Genomic DNA, 17,683 nt, shown 5'->3' with positions numbered 1-17,683 from the left:
TTAAAGTTGGACTTCTGTTTGTCAAAAAGCAATATTTTTGTTTCTTTATGAAACTTGGTTTTATTTATAAAGATGTTATATATCACAATGGCTAAATCTGTGCCTGTTCAAAACTTATACCATAACCATAACTAATGACATGTTATTCAATTTTTACTTCAGTAGTATATAATGAGTTTGGCAATTCCAGAGAAATTAAAAAATGCATTACAATTACCGTATATAATCGAGTATAAGCCGACCCGAATATAAGCCGAGGCCCCTAATTTTACCACAAAAAAAATGGGAAAAATTATTGACTCGAGTATAAGCCTAGGGTGAGAATGCAGGGTGGCGGCATTGGTGGTGGGCATGGTACAGGAGAATGCAGGGCTGTGGGCATGGTACAGGAGAATGCAGGGCTGTGGGCAGGGTACAGGAGAATGCAGGGCTGTGGGCATGGTACAGGAGAATGCAGGGCTACGGGCATAGTACAAGAGAATGCAGGGCTGCGGGCATAGTACAAGAGAATGCAGGGCTGTGGGCATAGTACGAGAGAATGCAGTGCTGCGGGCATGGTACAGGAGAATGCAGGGCTGCGGGCATGGTACAGGAGAATGCAGGGCTGTGGGCATAGTACAAGAGAATGCAGGGCTGTGGGCATAGTACAAGAGAATGCAGTGCTGTGGGCATGGTACAGGAGAATGCAGGGCTGCGGGCATGGTACAGGAGAATGCAGGGCTGTGGGCATAGTACAAGAGAATGCAGGGCTGCAGGCATGGTACAGGAGAAGGCAGTGCTGCGGGCATGGTACAGGAGAATGCAGGGTTGCAAGCATTGTACAGGAGAATGCGGGGCTGCGGACATACTACAGGAGATGCAGTGCTGCGAGCATGGTACAGATGTACCATGCCAGCAGCACTGCATCCCTTGTAGTATGCCCACACCCCCGCATAATAGCAGGTAGTGCGGCTGTGTTTCACCTACCTGTTCCAGAGGTGCCTTAAATTTAAAAATGGCGCCGCCCGACGCCGACACGTCATTGCGCATGTCCCGCCGCCGCTCGGGAAAGCTCGTATACGTTCGGTTATTCCCAGGAATAGCCGAACGTGTACGGCCTGTCCCAAGCGGTGGCGGCGCATGCGCAATGACGTGTCAGAGCCGGGTGGCGCCATTTTGAAATCTAAAGCACGTCGAGCCGGCCAGGGGGACATTTTTTTTTTCGACTCGAGTAGAGGGGGGCGTTTTCAGCACAAAAAAATGTGCTGAAAAACTCTGAGATTTTAGTCGACTAAAATGTAGCAGATGGTAGTCGACTAAAATGTACTGGAGATTTTAGTCTACTAAAATACGAATAAAAAAAAAACTATTCAGATGACTAAAACTAAAATGGCATTTTAGTCAAAAGTCTGACTAAAATAAATGGAAATTTTAAGTCAAAGTTAACACTGCATGACAGTAAACTAGCACTTTCAAATGTAGAGATCAGCAATTGCAACCTGCATGTTTTCCTAATAACATATTGCCTTAAGTGCGTCACGTTGGTATAAACTAATATATGATCCTTTCATCAGTTAGACAGAGAGCCCTATAAATATCTGGATTTCTTTTGCGAGTAAACGTATACCACTTATGTGCACTGCTAACTGCCAGTACACTTTGAAAAGAAAGCTTTGAATTAGAGATTGAATTGGTAAATAACAATTGTGAATCCTGGATGGAAAGAAAAATACCTGTTGGTTGGTGGACCTATTTTGTTATACCCTTGGTCTCTGTGGCTCTTAAAGACAGATGCATGCTTTTGAGTCTAGCTGAAGTTGGCTGTTCATTTTGACATGTACATTAGAGCTTACATAATCCGTAACACTTTTCATCACTTTTCAGAGAGAGAGAGAGAGAGAGAGAGAATATTGTAGGCATTTGGAGTCAGTAGAAATTGTTATCTGCAAAAACGTTTCAAAGCTAAAACACTGATAAACGTGGCATGTAAAAGTGGTCATGTTTTTTAAGTTTGTTCACTAGCTGTCAAGTTACAGCGTTCAGAAGAGGTTTTCAAACGTCCAGTGTACATGAGGCCTAACACTGTTAATCCCTGCTGTAGCATAGAACAAAAGGGAAAATTGAACTAAAAACTGCAATCCCTGGTGACCATAATTATCACACAGTCAAAAATGTCCATCCATCCATCATCATCTGTATTTTAGCTGTAAATTTTCATCATATCAGTACTGTAAAGAAATATCTAAAAATCTATGTGTAAAGCCACCCACAGATGGATTGAAGATTTTGATCCATCTGTGGGCAGGCTGGTTGTACTGAAGTTGATCTATTGATCGTCTTCAGCACAAACAGCCTGTCTTTTTTTTTTTTTTTTTTTACTGCCACTGGCTATAGCCAGCATCAGGATCAAGGGAAAGAAAATTTGCATATTGCATAGTGTATTGCCAGTCTAAATTTTTTGGCATTTGATATCAAATTAGTCAAGTCGTTTACTTTATATCACATCTATAAAAAAAAAAAAAACTCTTAAAAAGCATCTCTGATATGTGTGATCTCTAAATTCTAAACTATCTTCCCAGTTTTGGAATATTTAGAAAACCAACAGCAGTTGAGTACAGTTCATGACACTTTTTTTTTATTAGAACTTTTCTGGAAATTTCATAGATGGGCAACTCCTATCCTCATATTATTTAGTGGTTCCAAATTAATAACTACTACAGTAGGAAACAGACACAAAAGATACAATAAGCATCTTTCCAAAAACCTGTTCTGTTTATTCGACGCAATTGAAGTGTTATTATACACATAATTAGGTAGATATGCCATTAATATTAGAATTTTACTTTTATAGTAACAAGGGGCGTAACATAGGCAGGCTAATTCTAATCAGGACTCGAAAGATTGAAAACATGTAATGAAAACGTTATTAGTGGGTAGGCTACATGTACCAAGTTGATAGATTAATCAACTTGGATACAACCAGCCTGCCAGATTCTCTTGCGATTTTCGCTAACGATTATAGCAACTGTCTTCTCCCGGCAGGGATGGCTTCCCCCGCTGGCTCCTCCCCCCCTCACCATGAGAAGACAATGGCCTGGCAGGAGGGATTCTCTCTACACTGCATTACTGCATCATTTCTGCCAGACAGTTGACACTGTCTGTCAACACTGCATCAACCCGTGGTTGCAGAAAATAAATTTGCACCGTGTATGGTCAGCCTTAACAAACCATTTACTTCTTTGGAGCTAATTGATATATATATATATCTTTCCTTATCCAATCATGGGATCACTAGGTAATTTATCAATCAATAGGAAGCCAAAAATGCGGTAAAATAGACACAGAGAATATGGCCGCTATATGACTTCCTGATGATGCCTTCCGGTGAAATGCATTGAGGTCCAGTGTAGCGGTGATACTTCCGGTTTCATCACGTCCGGCTCAGTGGAATGCAGATGGAAAGCACGCTGCTTCGGAGTGCGAACGGCGGTGATTGTATTAAACCAGGCGATCTAAAGTGGGTGCCGCTTGCAGGCACACACAAATGTGAGTCCTTTAACTTATACATTTTTATGAGAATATTTTAATTAAAACGAATTGCACGATTATTCCGTTATTTTTTTTTTCTTCTGGGAAATCTCTGCTGATGATGCTGAGTCTGATCTGATTGGAAATCCATTTAAAGGTGTAAGGCCCAGGGGGCCTGGGGGCATCTGGTTATCTATATTGGTGGTTATGGATATAAGCTGAGCCCTTTTTGATTTAAAGGAGCTTCATAAAAATGGTGTGGGTCCTGGTGGCCCAAAGTCATCTGGTGGGTGGCCCCCTTATTTAAGGTGGGGGAGCACAAACAAGGAGCACCTTTTAAGAACAATACAGAGCACTTAAATGCACGTGGTGCTTTGAAGAAAAGGTATTATGGACAGTCTTTAATTGTATTTGAACAATGGAATGTTTTTGTTAAAGAAACAGCACTGTTTTAGTTTTATATGCATTTGGACCGTTTAATATGGGCACACATTGACATTTAAAGTAAATAATCAAATCAATATCAATATATCAAATATAATGTATTCCCATTTACTTATTTGCAGTGTGTTAGCTTGTGTTTTGTCACACATTAACGTGTGTTGTGTAAGGCAGCCTATTTAAAATAATGGTCTGCCAATGCACCATAACATGCTATAAAGGCACATGACCCTTTGTTTTGTTAATGTGGCACACATTACTGTGCATTGGCATGCAGTTCTATGTACTGCAATGCAGGCCCATTGCCTCCCAGAGAATGGCAATCCATTGCCAGCATAGCCAGCTGAAGACTTCCAGTGTTTGCCTGCACCAAATACAAAACAATCACCAACTGTGGCTCAATTTGAAGCTAGCAAAAAAAGGAATGTGTGAATACAGAAGGTCCTTGTCACATTTTCAAGCTAGCTAGCAAAAAATGTACAAAAAAAAGGCAAGTACCAACAAATTAATTGGATACAGTTGTAATGTTTTGGGTTATTAATATATTAACAGAATTAACAGAGCTTCCTACCACATAAAAGCCTATAATGCCATCACCTTTTCCTCAATATAAGCATGGTCATAATCTACAATTATTTATGCTTCTTTTTTTTTTTTTTTTTTTTTAGGGTCCTCCTGGCCCAAAGGGTGACAAGGTGAGTAATCATCTTTTTGGTGTGTACTTTTTTTTGAAGAAGAAGAATGGCAAATCCATGCTGATGTTCAACTGGAGCATATTAATGCCTAGTAAAGTCTGTGACATACAATCAGCATTTGTGAGAGAGTCACAGGGTAGCTCATGGTCCTTGTTAAAACTATCATCTCATCTTTCCCCTTTGCAGGGAGATCAAGGTGATCAGGGCCCTCGGGTAAGCACTTTCAAAAATGTTCCGCTGCTAAACACATCAGTTAAAATCTTAGTAAAACCCCGAATCAATGCAGCAGCCCCACTGTGTATCTGTGTTTAACAGCCGCATCTTCTCTGCATGCTCCAGTCACTACCTCAGCAAAGTCAGTGTATTGTTCATCTGTTGTGCCCATAACCAGTTAATGCTTTTGGTACCTACCCATTAAACAGCAGTTCCCTAGTAAAATGGTGTGTTATCCCTTTCTACACTTGCTGTAGGGAGCTGCTATTTAAACAAAAGCCAATGTGCAGTAGCTTTGATGGTTAGAATTAACCCACATAGCCTTCTTGTTTTTTAAAGAATAACTCCATTTTATTAAACCAATTAGTCATTTAAATTTAATGTAATTATAATGTCAAACTTTTTTTTTTACCAGATTCTGCAAAACCTAAATAGATAACTTAGCTATCATGAATACCTGTGCTCAATTCAGAAAGTAGCAGTTGTTCCTTATGTTTTTTATTTAGGTATTTAAATATTTGTAGGAGAGGGTCAGTACTAGTTAGAAAGCAAATATATTAATGCTCTATAAAACCAAATATTCTAAATTTAAAGAGGTTGTAAACTCATTAAACATTTTTATTTTGAGAAACACATAATGAGCTAGTATGCATCACATACTAGCTCGTTATGAAATACTTACCTTAGAACGAGCCCCCGCCGTGCCGCACGCTTACCTGTATGACGGGCGACATGTTCAGTCGCCCGTCTTCCGGGATTGCAGCATCCGGCCATCTGATTGGCCGGAGCCGCGGTGATGTCACTCCCACGCGTGCGTGCGGGAGCCGACGGTCACGGCATGGGGCTCTGAAGGAACGGCACCAGCGGCCGTTCCTTCAGAGTGCATGCGCCAGTGATGTCACTGGCTGCATTTAAGGTAAATATCTCCTAAACGGTATATGTTTAGGAGATATTTACAGTACCTATAGGTAACGCTTATCATAGGCTTACCTATAGGTAAAAGTTGCAGAGGAGGGTTGTACTCTGGATACACTTGGGCTCAATTAGTAAAGCAGTAGAGCAAACAACTACCACCAGCAATTAGGTGGGAATGGATTGGTTAAGACAGTCAATACTGGCCAAAGCTCATGTTTAAATTTGTCTCTTCCTGGCAGCTAAATTCTAATTTTGATTTGAAGCTCTTTCCTGACTGGGAAATCCTTTAGATGTACTGTGAAATTAACAAAATGAATAAAATCCTCAATTAAACTTTAATTTTATTTAATATATTGTACTCACAAATGTACTTGTAATACATGCATATCACAAACCTTCCATAAATACTAGGTCTCTCCGTTCATCAATATTTTAGCACAGACACACTGAGGCAATGCTTATGTCGTAAGTGAAGCATTGATAGTGAGATGATTGTGCATATTATTCAGAGAGACCTTGTCTGTATGGAAGAGTTGTGATATACATGTATAAAAAAATACTTTTAGGAGTACAATATGTAGCACCACCCGAGTAGGAGCGACTTGAGTATTACCCAAATCGTCCTTACTTCTTCCCTAGCAGCCAGGAACAGGGTTTTTTTCCACAGCCAGGTAAACACACACACTTTAGCTCGAAGTAATTAAAGACTAGTCTAGGGGTGTTGTTTTGTAAATTTATTTTGTAGGAACTTGGATAGGGTAGGGGATTTGTAATAGGATACTTCAGTATAAATCTATGCACAATTTTAGGACTCTAGCTGATCTAGAATTGAGTATTAGGTGAAGTCCCTTGCTGGGAGCAGATGGCAGACTTCTCCTGCGTTGCAGTACAGAAATAAAGAGCTTAAGCAAAGTCTCTTGTAGTGAAGCACAGGCAGACAAAGCTCTTCAGGTCACTAGCCAGTGATCCCTTTAGTTGGACCCTTGGCTGACTGTACTAGCACAAAGGGGTAGCCAAAAAGAACAGGCCCCTATCTCTACTATAGCTTTGGGCCCTCAGGTCACCCACCTGAGGCCGCATGGCAGCAAGGGCCAGGGGAGGCAAGCCTGCCTCCCCCCTGGCTGGTGCACTCCACCATCTGCCTATTTGCCTAGCTCCCACCCATGTTCCAGAAAGCTCTATTAGTTTCTAGAAGGCAGGAGGAGCCCAGGCAAGCTCAGTGGAACCAGAACACCAGGAGCAGCCCCAGCTAATGAATTTCGGCATTATGTTAAACAGATATGCTAAGATAGATTTGCCTCCAGCCCCACCGTTAGGCGGAGGAGCAAACAACACTAATCTAACTATTTACATCTAGCACCTATACTAGGAGGGTGCTACAAATATAATAAAATTAAAGTATTACTGAGGATTTTACACTATACGGTTGCACTTTGTTCATTTTACAGTACAATTAAAGCAGTAAAGACTGATCACTTTGCAAAATTAATGTTAACTTCTTTAGCTATACAGACCACCAAATGAGAGGAAGGGGAGATAGGTTTATTCTACAGGTTTATGATTCCTAAGCTACAAAGAGCCTTCTGATCCTGCTTAACGTCCCTCACATCAATTTCTTTCTGTAGTTATTTAGCCTCAAGATTTTGTACGTGGTCATACAAATGAAACATAATTAGGAAAAAACTATTATGATTTTGTTAATTGTGAGGCTTGTTGTTACTCTCATTGCCTAACATTGCTGCTTCAGCACAGGCCCATGAGTGCCATTTTGTAAATACACCTGTTAAAGTGTAAGCAGATCTTTTTGTGTACAGATAAGTGCTGAAATTGTTAATCATTTATTTGCTAATAACAGACCCACAGGGTACAAAAATATGTCTTTCAAGAAAGATTTCAGGCTTATATTCAAACTGGTGGAGTTATTCTTTAAAATAAGGAACCCTAGTTTTATTGGCATCAATTAGACTTTCTTTTACTGGGTCCAATGAAGTAGACCCCTGCAGTAATTAGAGCCAGAAGAATTCAGTATTATAGGCTTATTTTTGCTGAGTGTAACATGGGGGCTGCACTTGTTGATTTGTTCCGCAAATTCTAGTTGTCTTGCTGGCATGCTGATCTTGTGGCTTTACAAATTTGAGTCACTAACCCAGAACAAATATGTAGAAAATTACTTAATTTGGATTTTCCTGATCTGTTTTGTGTCAGTGGCTCTGAAACCAGTAAGACAGCAGCATAGACAGGCAACCAGCTTTTTTTAGAGGAAGATCAGCAATTGCCACCCTTATCTTTTGCTTAGGAAAAGTTTACATAAATACAATTTGTATTGCATTTCTTTTATGCAGAGTATTGTTTTTCAGTAAATGTTGCATAGCCGATTTCTAAATTCACATTGTTGGCCAATAAACGTTGCTTCATTTCTATAGATGATAGTAAATGTGGTATACCCCTGCTTTTTGTGCCTTCTATGTGTACTAACTGTGTAATAATTTTGTTATAGTATATACATTGTCATCATATAACAGAAATGCATTTATACCATGGGAGTATACAAGAACAAATAGCTTTGCTAACATGGCATCACAAAGTAGCTCTTGAATAAGTCATTAAATTGTGTATTGGGCAATGCATCTCTTTTCTTATTGGCTAAAAAGCTTCAGTAAAAGTAAAGTATTATCTGCAATTAGTAATATACTGCTTGACAGGGAGTAAAGCACAGGTATTTTAAACAATCACAACTTTGTGTTCCTCAAATTGGCTTAGCAGATAGCAGTTGGCATTTGTATTGTTTGCCAAGAACTTGTATGGTTTTTCAGAGCAGAAAGAGCTTCACCATGAATTCCAATTAAATAGGAAGCAGAACAATTAAGCACCAAATGTCCATTGGATTGTGATGCTATGTATTTTAGCAGATTTACTTCTTAATTAAGAAAGGAAAGAGAAAATAGATCCTTGCCCTCAGAACTTGTGTTTTATATCCATGACAAGAGCACTCCTATGGTATAAATAATATATGTGATGTCATGCAGTGTAATAGGGATTTTGTTATTCATGCTGAGATGACAACTGGGAATAATCCCCTCATTAGACACAATCTCCCAGCAGTAATATTAAAATCCAGATTTCACAGTGTGTGTATTGTAATCGATGTTTGTACACCATGCGTGACTGTGTATATTTCCAATATAAACTCTTTTATAATTCAAATTTAGATTTTACATCTACTGACATTTTCCCTCTAACCAAATAAATAGAATTTAGAAGCTTACACTCTTATTTTACAATGTACTCTCTGTCGGTTCTAGACTATTGCACTGATTTTTCTAATCTTTAAATATAAATTCACATTATTAAAAAAGATTTTTGATTGTAGGGAAAAAAGGCATGATTCTTATTCAGCAGAGTTAAAGAGGCAAATGGCAGTTTATAGGCTACCCTTACATGATTTTGCATATGCCAAGTACACTGTTGGGTTGATTTACTAGGGCTGATTTGCTTAGACCAGGGAACCTCAAACTACGGCCCTCCAGCTGTAGCAGAACTACATGTCCCATGAGGCATTGTAAAACTCTGACATTCACAGGCATGACTAGGCATGATGGGAATTGTAGTTCATGAACAACTGGAGGGCCATAGTTTGAAGACCCCTGGCTTTGACAATTATTACTTTGTGAATAAACTATAATCATCCAATTATAAGCAAAGCTAAATCCACTTTTTATTAAAGTCCCTAACAGATGATTGGTTACTGATGTTGGTTTTACATCAGTGAATTTACATTTTTCATTAGTAACATAGTTGCTAAAACATTTATGTTTTTAAGTGCAAATTCCTAATAATTTTGCAAACTTCAGCTAATTATACACTGCTCCTCTCAGAAATTCACAGTGCACGTCAGTGAGCAAATATGTCAAATATGTTTATAAAAACATATCCTATTTTAAGCAAGGTTCCACAGGAGATCTGTAGCATATGTATAAGGAAGCATGTATTTGTCTCACATTGTGTACACAAAGAAGTATCCCTACCTCCCCACTGGTGTAATCTATGTAAAGTATGATAAATCCTATGTAAGATAAAGAGTTGAGTTGAGTTTTTAGGTAGAGGAAACTGACACCACAGGGATTGTAGCTAAAGCCTCAGACCATTTTGCAACTGTAAGCAGGCCCATATCTGTATCCCAGTTTTTCCTGCTTGTTAAGGAATTACCATGAAACCCGGCAATTTTTTAAGCTCTATATAATTATAGTTATCCTAAATATCCTAAACAGTACACATTTTTCCCTGCATTTTCAGGGTAGGTGAATCAAACCTCCTTGCTTTATGATTTACCACCAAGGCTTCCTCCCTATGTTGCAACTGAGAATCCAAAGAATATAGTTTGGTATTTGGAACAGGCAGTCCCCAGTCCCCCAAGTCCTTAGGGAATTGAGGAGACTCCAGCTTAATGAATGCATGCTTCTTTTTCCTTTAATATGCCCCTGAATAGGGAGCCTATTTGTTTGAATACTTTCAGTGGGACCCATACCAAGGCATTATGTAACATATATAATAGCTGAGGGGGGGGGGGGGGGACAAATAATCTTGACCAGTTTTGCTCTGCCCTCTACTTTGAGTGGAAGCTTGCACCAAATGTTGCACTTGAGTTTAAGTTTAGCCATCAGTAAAATTAGGTGTAAGATAATTGGAAATTTATTTTGAAACTCTAATGCCCAGATATGTGAAGGTTTTAACTAGTTTCTACAGTTGGGAACATTTTAAGTTATGGAGTCCAGGGGAAGCAGAGTGGATTTGTCCAAGTTATTAGCAAAACCCTATTGGGAACCAAACTCTTAGATCAAGTTCATGAGAGAGATCTGGAGGAGGATGTATTTCCTAGGAATAGCAACCTGTCACCAACATACAAGGCTATCTTTTCTTCCACTTCTCCTCCCTGGAATCCAATTTTTCTGGAAATACCAAAACTCCAACCAACACCAATTGCAAGAACAAAAAACAGAGGGGGTAAGTAGTTGGGAATCCTTGTTTGTGCCTCTAATCAAAGTAAAAGGTTCCATTAAAGAATTATTTATTTTGACTTTGAGTGATAGGATTAGAGTATAAAAGTTGAATCCAGGCAAGGATTTCTTGACCCATACCAAAGAGTTGTGAAGCCTGTCGAATATACTGCTACTCAACAACAATTGGACACCTTTGCAGGGCCTAATGACAACACGGCTCTATTACCAGTATTATGTGCCAGAATCTGTAGACTAAGATCTACTCTATAGATATTGATCATAGTAGATCTGTTTTGGATAAAGCCCTACTGATCAGTGTGTATAAATATGTGAACTTTGGAGGACAAGACGGTAGACAGGACTCTAGCTGGCAGCTTCAGTTTTGAGAATAGCCAAGTAACTGGTCTACAAGGCCTTCAAAGTTGAAACCTTACCTGGTGTGGGTATTATAATTATTATCATTATCACCTCATTCATTGATAAAGGTAAAGACCCCTGAGATTGATCTACATTAAAGGTAATAAGGAGTTTCAGAAAAAAAGTAATTCCCACATCTTTTATAAATCTCTCTGGGGAGGCTGTCATTTTCCAGTGCTTTATTATCAATGGAGTCCACTTCAGCTCTCTGCAACTCTTCAGGTATTATGTGTGCCATCAGCACACTTCTATCAGTATAATCTAAGATAGGCAGAAAATTAAATTGCAGAGTTGGACAGAGCAACCTAGGCAAGTGTAACATTTTAATTATAAAGGTCTGTAAAATATAATTTAATTGCTTGGGAATCAGAAGGGCTACAGTAAAGAGTTGTCCACTAAAAGAGAGTATAGCACCAGTATGGGAGGAGCCTGTCTGCATTGACGCTATCAGGGCTAGAATGTTTTCTCCATTACCTAGATTCAAATCAGTTACGGATAAAGAAGAGTGCATGCAAGAGTAACAGGAAAATAGACAATCAGAAGTATGGATCTCTGAAGGATATCGGATAAGCCTATTTCATTTAACTATGTGGCAAATGGGATTTTTTTTAGAAGTGATGGGGTCCCGATCCTCTCTATCCAAATTCAAATTCAGCCAGTTATTGAAATTCCCTACAAAAGCAGTGTCAAACTTATTTTCACCACAGGCCACATCAGCATTATAGTTGCCTCCAAAGGGCCAGTTGTATCCTATCTGTAAGATTAGATGTCCAGAGCACCCCCCCCCCCCTTTACATCAGATGTCAACCCCCCATCAGTAGTCAAGAGTCCCCCACCCTCCCTTACATCACAGTGCACCCCTTTACTTTGTGCTACAGGTGTGAAGAAGAAGCTGTAGGTGGAGCTGGGAAGCAGAAAGTGCAGGGTCTGGAGGAGGACCAGTGGAGGCCTGGCGTCTGATGAATGGCGAGACCAGGGGAGGAGCAGATGGTGGGTTGCTCCAGCTGCAAAGAGAGGCACAGGATCTTTAGATGGTGTTTTGTTTTCCTCTCTGCTTCTGATTGCTGAGACGGGAAAGGGGGGGGGGGGCAGAGATGAGCCTCTTTGCAGCTGAATGGAGAAGCACAGGATATGGCAGAGGAGTTCTGTCCTACTTTCTGCTCCTGACTGCTAAGAAAAGGTGGGAACAGAAACAAGAGGGTTGCCGTAGCTGCAAGAGAGGTGCAAGGTCAACATGAAATGGCCTGGAGGGCCGGATACGGCCCACGGGCTTTGTGTTTGACACATGTGCCCTACAACATAAGTTGTTATGAGAGGTTTTCAGCAAGAAATTGCAGGCGCTTCAACACCTCTGTGTTAAATGATGAGGACACTTAGCTCAATCCAAAATTTACAGACATAAGCAAATGACACATTGCATTGACTCATCCGTCAGACAAGCATCCAAGGTTTCAATCAGACAAAGTAAAGCTGGGTAAACTCAAGCCAAAAATTGTCTGGTTCAGCAGAAATCGGCTGACTTTCGGTCAGTGTGTACAGCTGTCTGACTGGCTTTTGTCAAAGGGACATGCTAGAAAACCAGCATCCGATCATTGCTCCCAGCCAATGGTTTCTGATAGGGGGAAGGGGTACAGCAGGGGAGATTAAAGGCACAGCAGGGGAGATCAAGATCACTGCACCAACATCGCTTGTGTTGGTACAGTAACCTGAAAATAAAAATAGACAATGTGTATCAGGCTTAAGGCAGCAGTCAGGCAACTCCTACTGTAGCTTTAGCTAACCTATAGTGGTAATTCATTGTTATGTATAACTGTTTCTTTGTGAAATTAAATATTTCTATATATAGTAATAAAGCAGACATAAAACATGAGTTAAAAATGTAAAAAAAAACCTATGATTAAAATTAAAGTAACTAAAACCATTATATATTATAATTTTTATTGGCAAAATAAAATGTTACATTTGAGACTCTGCAAGGTATCTGGTACAGGGGCACAGCTTGATGCCTCCTCACACCTCTGCCACCATCTGGGGAACCTGATGTATGTTTGATAGCACTGAACCAATAGTAAAAATTGTCCTTACTGATATACCATGAGGTGCGTTTTCCTTCAAAGAAGCAGATCTGTGATGGAAATGCAGTGTGGGTGGAACTTGTTCTGGCCCTAGGCTGCTACCTCTCTAATTGCAACTGCAACAAAGGGATGATAGATGGTAAATTCTTGGATGTGTACTGAGGAAAACCTGGTACAAAAGTTCATTTTACTTAAAGGTCTTTTTGAAACCTTTAATGGTTAAGAGCCTGAAATACAGCCAACGCAGATGAGCATATGAACTCAAATGGGCATTATGCATAATATGTTTTTATCATCAAAGATGTCAGCAGGGATCATTGGGTCATTGCCATCTCAAAAATTCCTGCACTCTTAAAACCAGTCCTGGCAGGATCTACAGTAGTTTAGTTTCTTGAAATATATAAAAATATAAAATATTGTAGCTTACCAATCATTAGATTTGGTGGCTGCATTGTTTTTCCTTTTTTTAGGCTTTTTTCCCTCTGTTTTCACCTGCTGATCTGGTCAGTAACCCACCTGCTGTATTAGAGTGCCCTCACTCTGGATGAAAGTGCATAGGGGGCACAGCAGACAGCAGCACTGTCAGTCTGGGGGGGGAGGGCAGTGTTAAATGTAGTAGCAGATTTGAATATACAAACAAATTGCAGCCAAACTCCAGCTAACACGTAATAATCAGTTACAGCAAACAGGTTTTTTTCCCTTTTGGGATAACGGTTTTACATAAAAAAGCACCACTGTCACTGTTAAATGGTTTGTTTCATTCCTGTAAACTAATCCATCTGGAATAGAGCTTGTTCTTTTGAAAAACAACAGACTTACTGGCTTGATCACCAGATGAAAACAGACAAAAGAAATCCTAAAAAGAGAGTGAATGCAAACATTGCGTTTAAGAATTTATAAGCTGCAATATAATAAATGTTTGCTTTTGGGTTTAGTACTGCTTTTAACTTCCACAATCAACTTTAACTTGCTGATTCAATGACATCAAGATAATTAATTCCTGGAACATCAAACCAAACTTATTTTTACTTGCTTTGTATTCTTCTTAATCAGGGGAATTCGTTGCACTCAGGGGCCTAAAACATAAATGCTACTCAGCATGAAATAAATGATATATTAATAATTTTCACATTTTAAAATCCTCAGCCAACAGCTGGCATTTAATTAGTCTTAGTGTTTCTTGCTGCAATAATAAACCACCCAGGACACCTTCTTAACCATTTTCATACCTATTTTTCCTTGCGGAATCTTCAGGAAAATTAGGCTAACAGCTGGTAGAGTACAAAAACAGATAACATCTTAAGAATGTTTGTCCAGAAGGGATTCATTTTCCAAAAAATAAAGAGAGAGTGTCCAGGAGTTTACTGTATTATCTTAACCTCAGTGAGTTGAGTGCTTCAGCAGATATCTCCACTCTGCTAAAACAGTTAATTCTTCATGAACCACCTTCTGTTAGCTCAGAGTCATCCTGTTATTTTATACTTTGATGAACAGGGTACTACAGTGCCTTGTCCTGGAAGAGTCGTGGGAGAATATTATTTCTCCTACTAGAACAAGTCTGACCGTGAAGAAGTTCAATATACCTTTTTGTCAGTTATTGGTATTTATTATTCGTTGAAGGCTACTATGAGAGGTGTCTTTAAAGGCATCTTATGAGAAATAGATCAGTCATGATTAGGGTAGGCTTCTTGAAATCCTCTTTGTAAAGAGAAGTTTTAATTCAGTTTGTGGTATGAGAACCTTGCCAAGTGTGACAGTGCCTCTGCAACATCATCACCATCAGCATTTAGAACAAAGAATAATGGAAAAAATGATTTGTTTTTCACCCCCTTTTTCAGAGTAGGGGAGTGCCCCAGAACCACAGCATCATCGATGTAATAGACAGGAAAACTGATGTTAAATAAAGTTAAACTTACATTTTTTAGAAAGGTTTTTGGGCCCTAATCTCTCAGTGTTGAAAGTGGATTGTCAGCACTGTCTGCATTATTTAATGGTAAACAGGCATGAACTGACTTTAATTGTCAGTTGATGTTGGGGATAGTTCAACAAAATAGTATAAGATATAAAGTACCAAACTGAACAGTGTGGGATGTGATCTGTTCACTGATGGACAAGCATAATTCACCACCATTATTATATTATTATTATTATAATTATACAGGATTTATATAGCACCAAGAGTTTACTTAACGTTTTACAACATAAGGGCAGACAGTACAATTACAATACTATTTAATACAGTAGGAATCAGAGAGCCCTGCTAAATAGAGCTTACAATCTAAGAGGGAGGGTCAAGAGCTTACAATCTAAGAGGGAGGGTCAAGAGCTACAAAAGGTAATAACTGCAGGGGCTGGGCTGATAGAGAAAATAAATGTACAGTTGTTAGGTGCGGGCCAGATAGGTCTCTCTGAAGAGATGAGTTTTCAGGGATCGTCAGAGAGTAGACAGAGTAGGATATAGACATACAAATTGGGGTAGGGAGTTCCAGAGGATGGGAGAGGTTCTGGAGAAGTCCTGGAGGTAAGCATGGGATAAGGTAACAAGGGAGCTAGAAAGCAGGAGTCTTGGGAGGAATAAAGAGAATGATTTGGTTGGTATTTTGAGGTAGTGATGTAGGTGGGGGCAGAGTTGTGGATGGCTTTGTAAGTTGTTGTTAGCATTTGGAATTTAATTTGTTGGGTGAGCGGAAGCCAATGGAGGGATTGGAAGAGAGGGGTAGCAGACAGTGAGTGCTTTGTAAGGTGGATGAGCCTGGCAGCAGCATTCATGATAGACTGAAGAGGGGATAGCCTATGTAAGGGTATGCCAATGAGGAGGGAGTTGCAGTAGTCAAGGAGAGTGATGACCAGGGAGTAAATTAGAAGCTTTGTAGTGTCATTGGTTAGGAAGAAGCGTATCTTGGAGAGCTTGCGGAGGTTGAAGCGGCAAGCTGGTGACTGTGAATAGATGTGGGTCGAAAAGGATAGTTCAGAGTCCAAGATTACACCTAGATCCTTGATGTTCCGGGACGGATTGATAGTTGTGCCATTGATTTTGACAGCAATATCAGGGGAAGAGGCACGTGGGGGAGAAAATGGCATTAGCTGAGTTTTGGTTTGATGAGTTCAAGGAAGTGGTGTGACATCCAGGCTGATATGTCTGTTAGTAAATTAGTGATGTGTGAGGAGACTGATGGAGTGAGCTGAGGGGTAGAGAAATAAATTTGACTGTCATGGGAGGCAATAAACCCAGGTATGAGGTGTAGATTGAGAATAGGAGAGGTCCAAGAACAGAGCCTTGGGAAACCCTGATGGAAAAAGGAAGAGGAGAAGAGGGAGTATAATTGTATGTGACACTGAAAGTGCGGTGGGATAGGTAGGGACCAGTAAAGAATACAGTCACAGAGACTAAGGGTATGGAGTTTTTTGAGGAGGGGTGCTCCACCGTATCAAAGGCAGTGGAGAGGTCCAGAAGTAGGAGAACAAAATAGCATCCATTGGCTTTAGCCATTAGTAGATCATTTGTAAGTTGAAGGAGAACAGTTTCCTGTGAAGTATTGGAGGCAAAATCCAGACTGAAGGGGATCAAGAAGTTTATTCTCAGTCAAATGGTCGCTCGGTCGGTTGTAGACCAGATGTTCAAGGAGTTTGGAGGAAAAAGGGAGTAAGGAGATGGGGCATAGGTTGTTAAGATTGGTGGGGTCCCGTGGACATGGCGTGTTTAGTGGAGGAGGTATCTGCGCTTTGGCGATCTCCTCACAAATTGTATCAATCTTATTTTTGGAGTGATTGGCGATCTCCTGGGCAGTGAGTAAGTTGGTGGGTGGAGGCGATTGAGGACGAAAAAGAGAGAGGAAGGTGGAGAAAAGTTGATGGGGACAGGATGAGAAGGTGTCAATTTCCTAAACTTATTCTTGTGTCACAGGCACTCAAGAGCACAGCTATGTTTTTTTAGACTTCTAGTGTCATCTGTTTGCCAAATGTCACGATCAGGGGTCAGTCTCAAAGACCAGTTGCTATAGCAATGGAAGCTCACACAGGAACCAGCAGGATAGGAACACAAGCATGTCACCCTAGAAGATGACGCAAACTCACCTGAGGTGAGGAATCTAAGTACTAACCGGTGTTCACCAGAGCTTCTGATGGGGAGAGGGATTTTGCTTGTTAGCACCAGGTTGCGGTCCTCAGGATCGCCCCACCAGGAGGTGTGCAAGCCAAGGTCCAGTAGCAGATATAGCATGTAGGGATCAAGCAGAAGCATAGTCGAGGAGCAAGCCAAAGGCCAGTAACAAGTAGTTTCAGGTTGGGATTAAGCAGAAGCATAGTAGAGGAGCAAGTTCAAATCCAGGTCCTGACAATACTCCCCTCCTTCCAGGACATCTGCTGGATGTCTTAGGGCCAAGTTTAAGAGGAGACCTCTGGTGAAATTCTCTTGTCAGTCCAG

General features: G+C 40.2%; 1 protein-coding gene across 1 annotated transcript in view; it reads left to right on the top strand.

Annotated features, from left to right (window-relative positions):
- Window positions 1-17,683, top strand: part of COL25A1 (collagen type XXV alpha 1 chain) — a 613,974-nt gene that overhangs the window by 428,506 nt on the left and 167,785 nt on the right. The window contains exons 5-6 of the mRNA XM_082263198.1: window positions 4,617-4,643; window positions 4,830-4,856. Coding sequence (XP_082119324.1) covers window positions 4,617-4,643; window positions 4,830-4,856 — 54 coding nt within the window. The remainder of the gene's footprint in view (window positions 1-4,616; window positions 4,644-4,829; window positions 4,857-17,683) is intronic.

The sequence above is a fragment of the Pelophylax lessonae genome, assembly GCF_965119305.1.
Source record: "Pelophylax lessonae genome assembly, chromosome: 1".
Classification (NCBI taxonomy): Eukaryota; Metazoa; Chordata; class Amphibia; order Anura; family Ranidae; genus Pelophylax; species Pelophylax lessonae.
The sequence above is the reverse complement of the archived record's forward strand: the minus strand, read 5'-3'. Positions and strand labels throughout refer to the sequence as shown.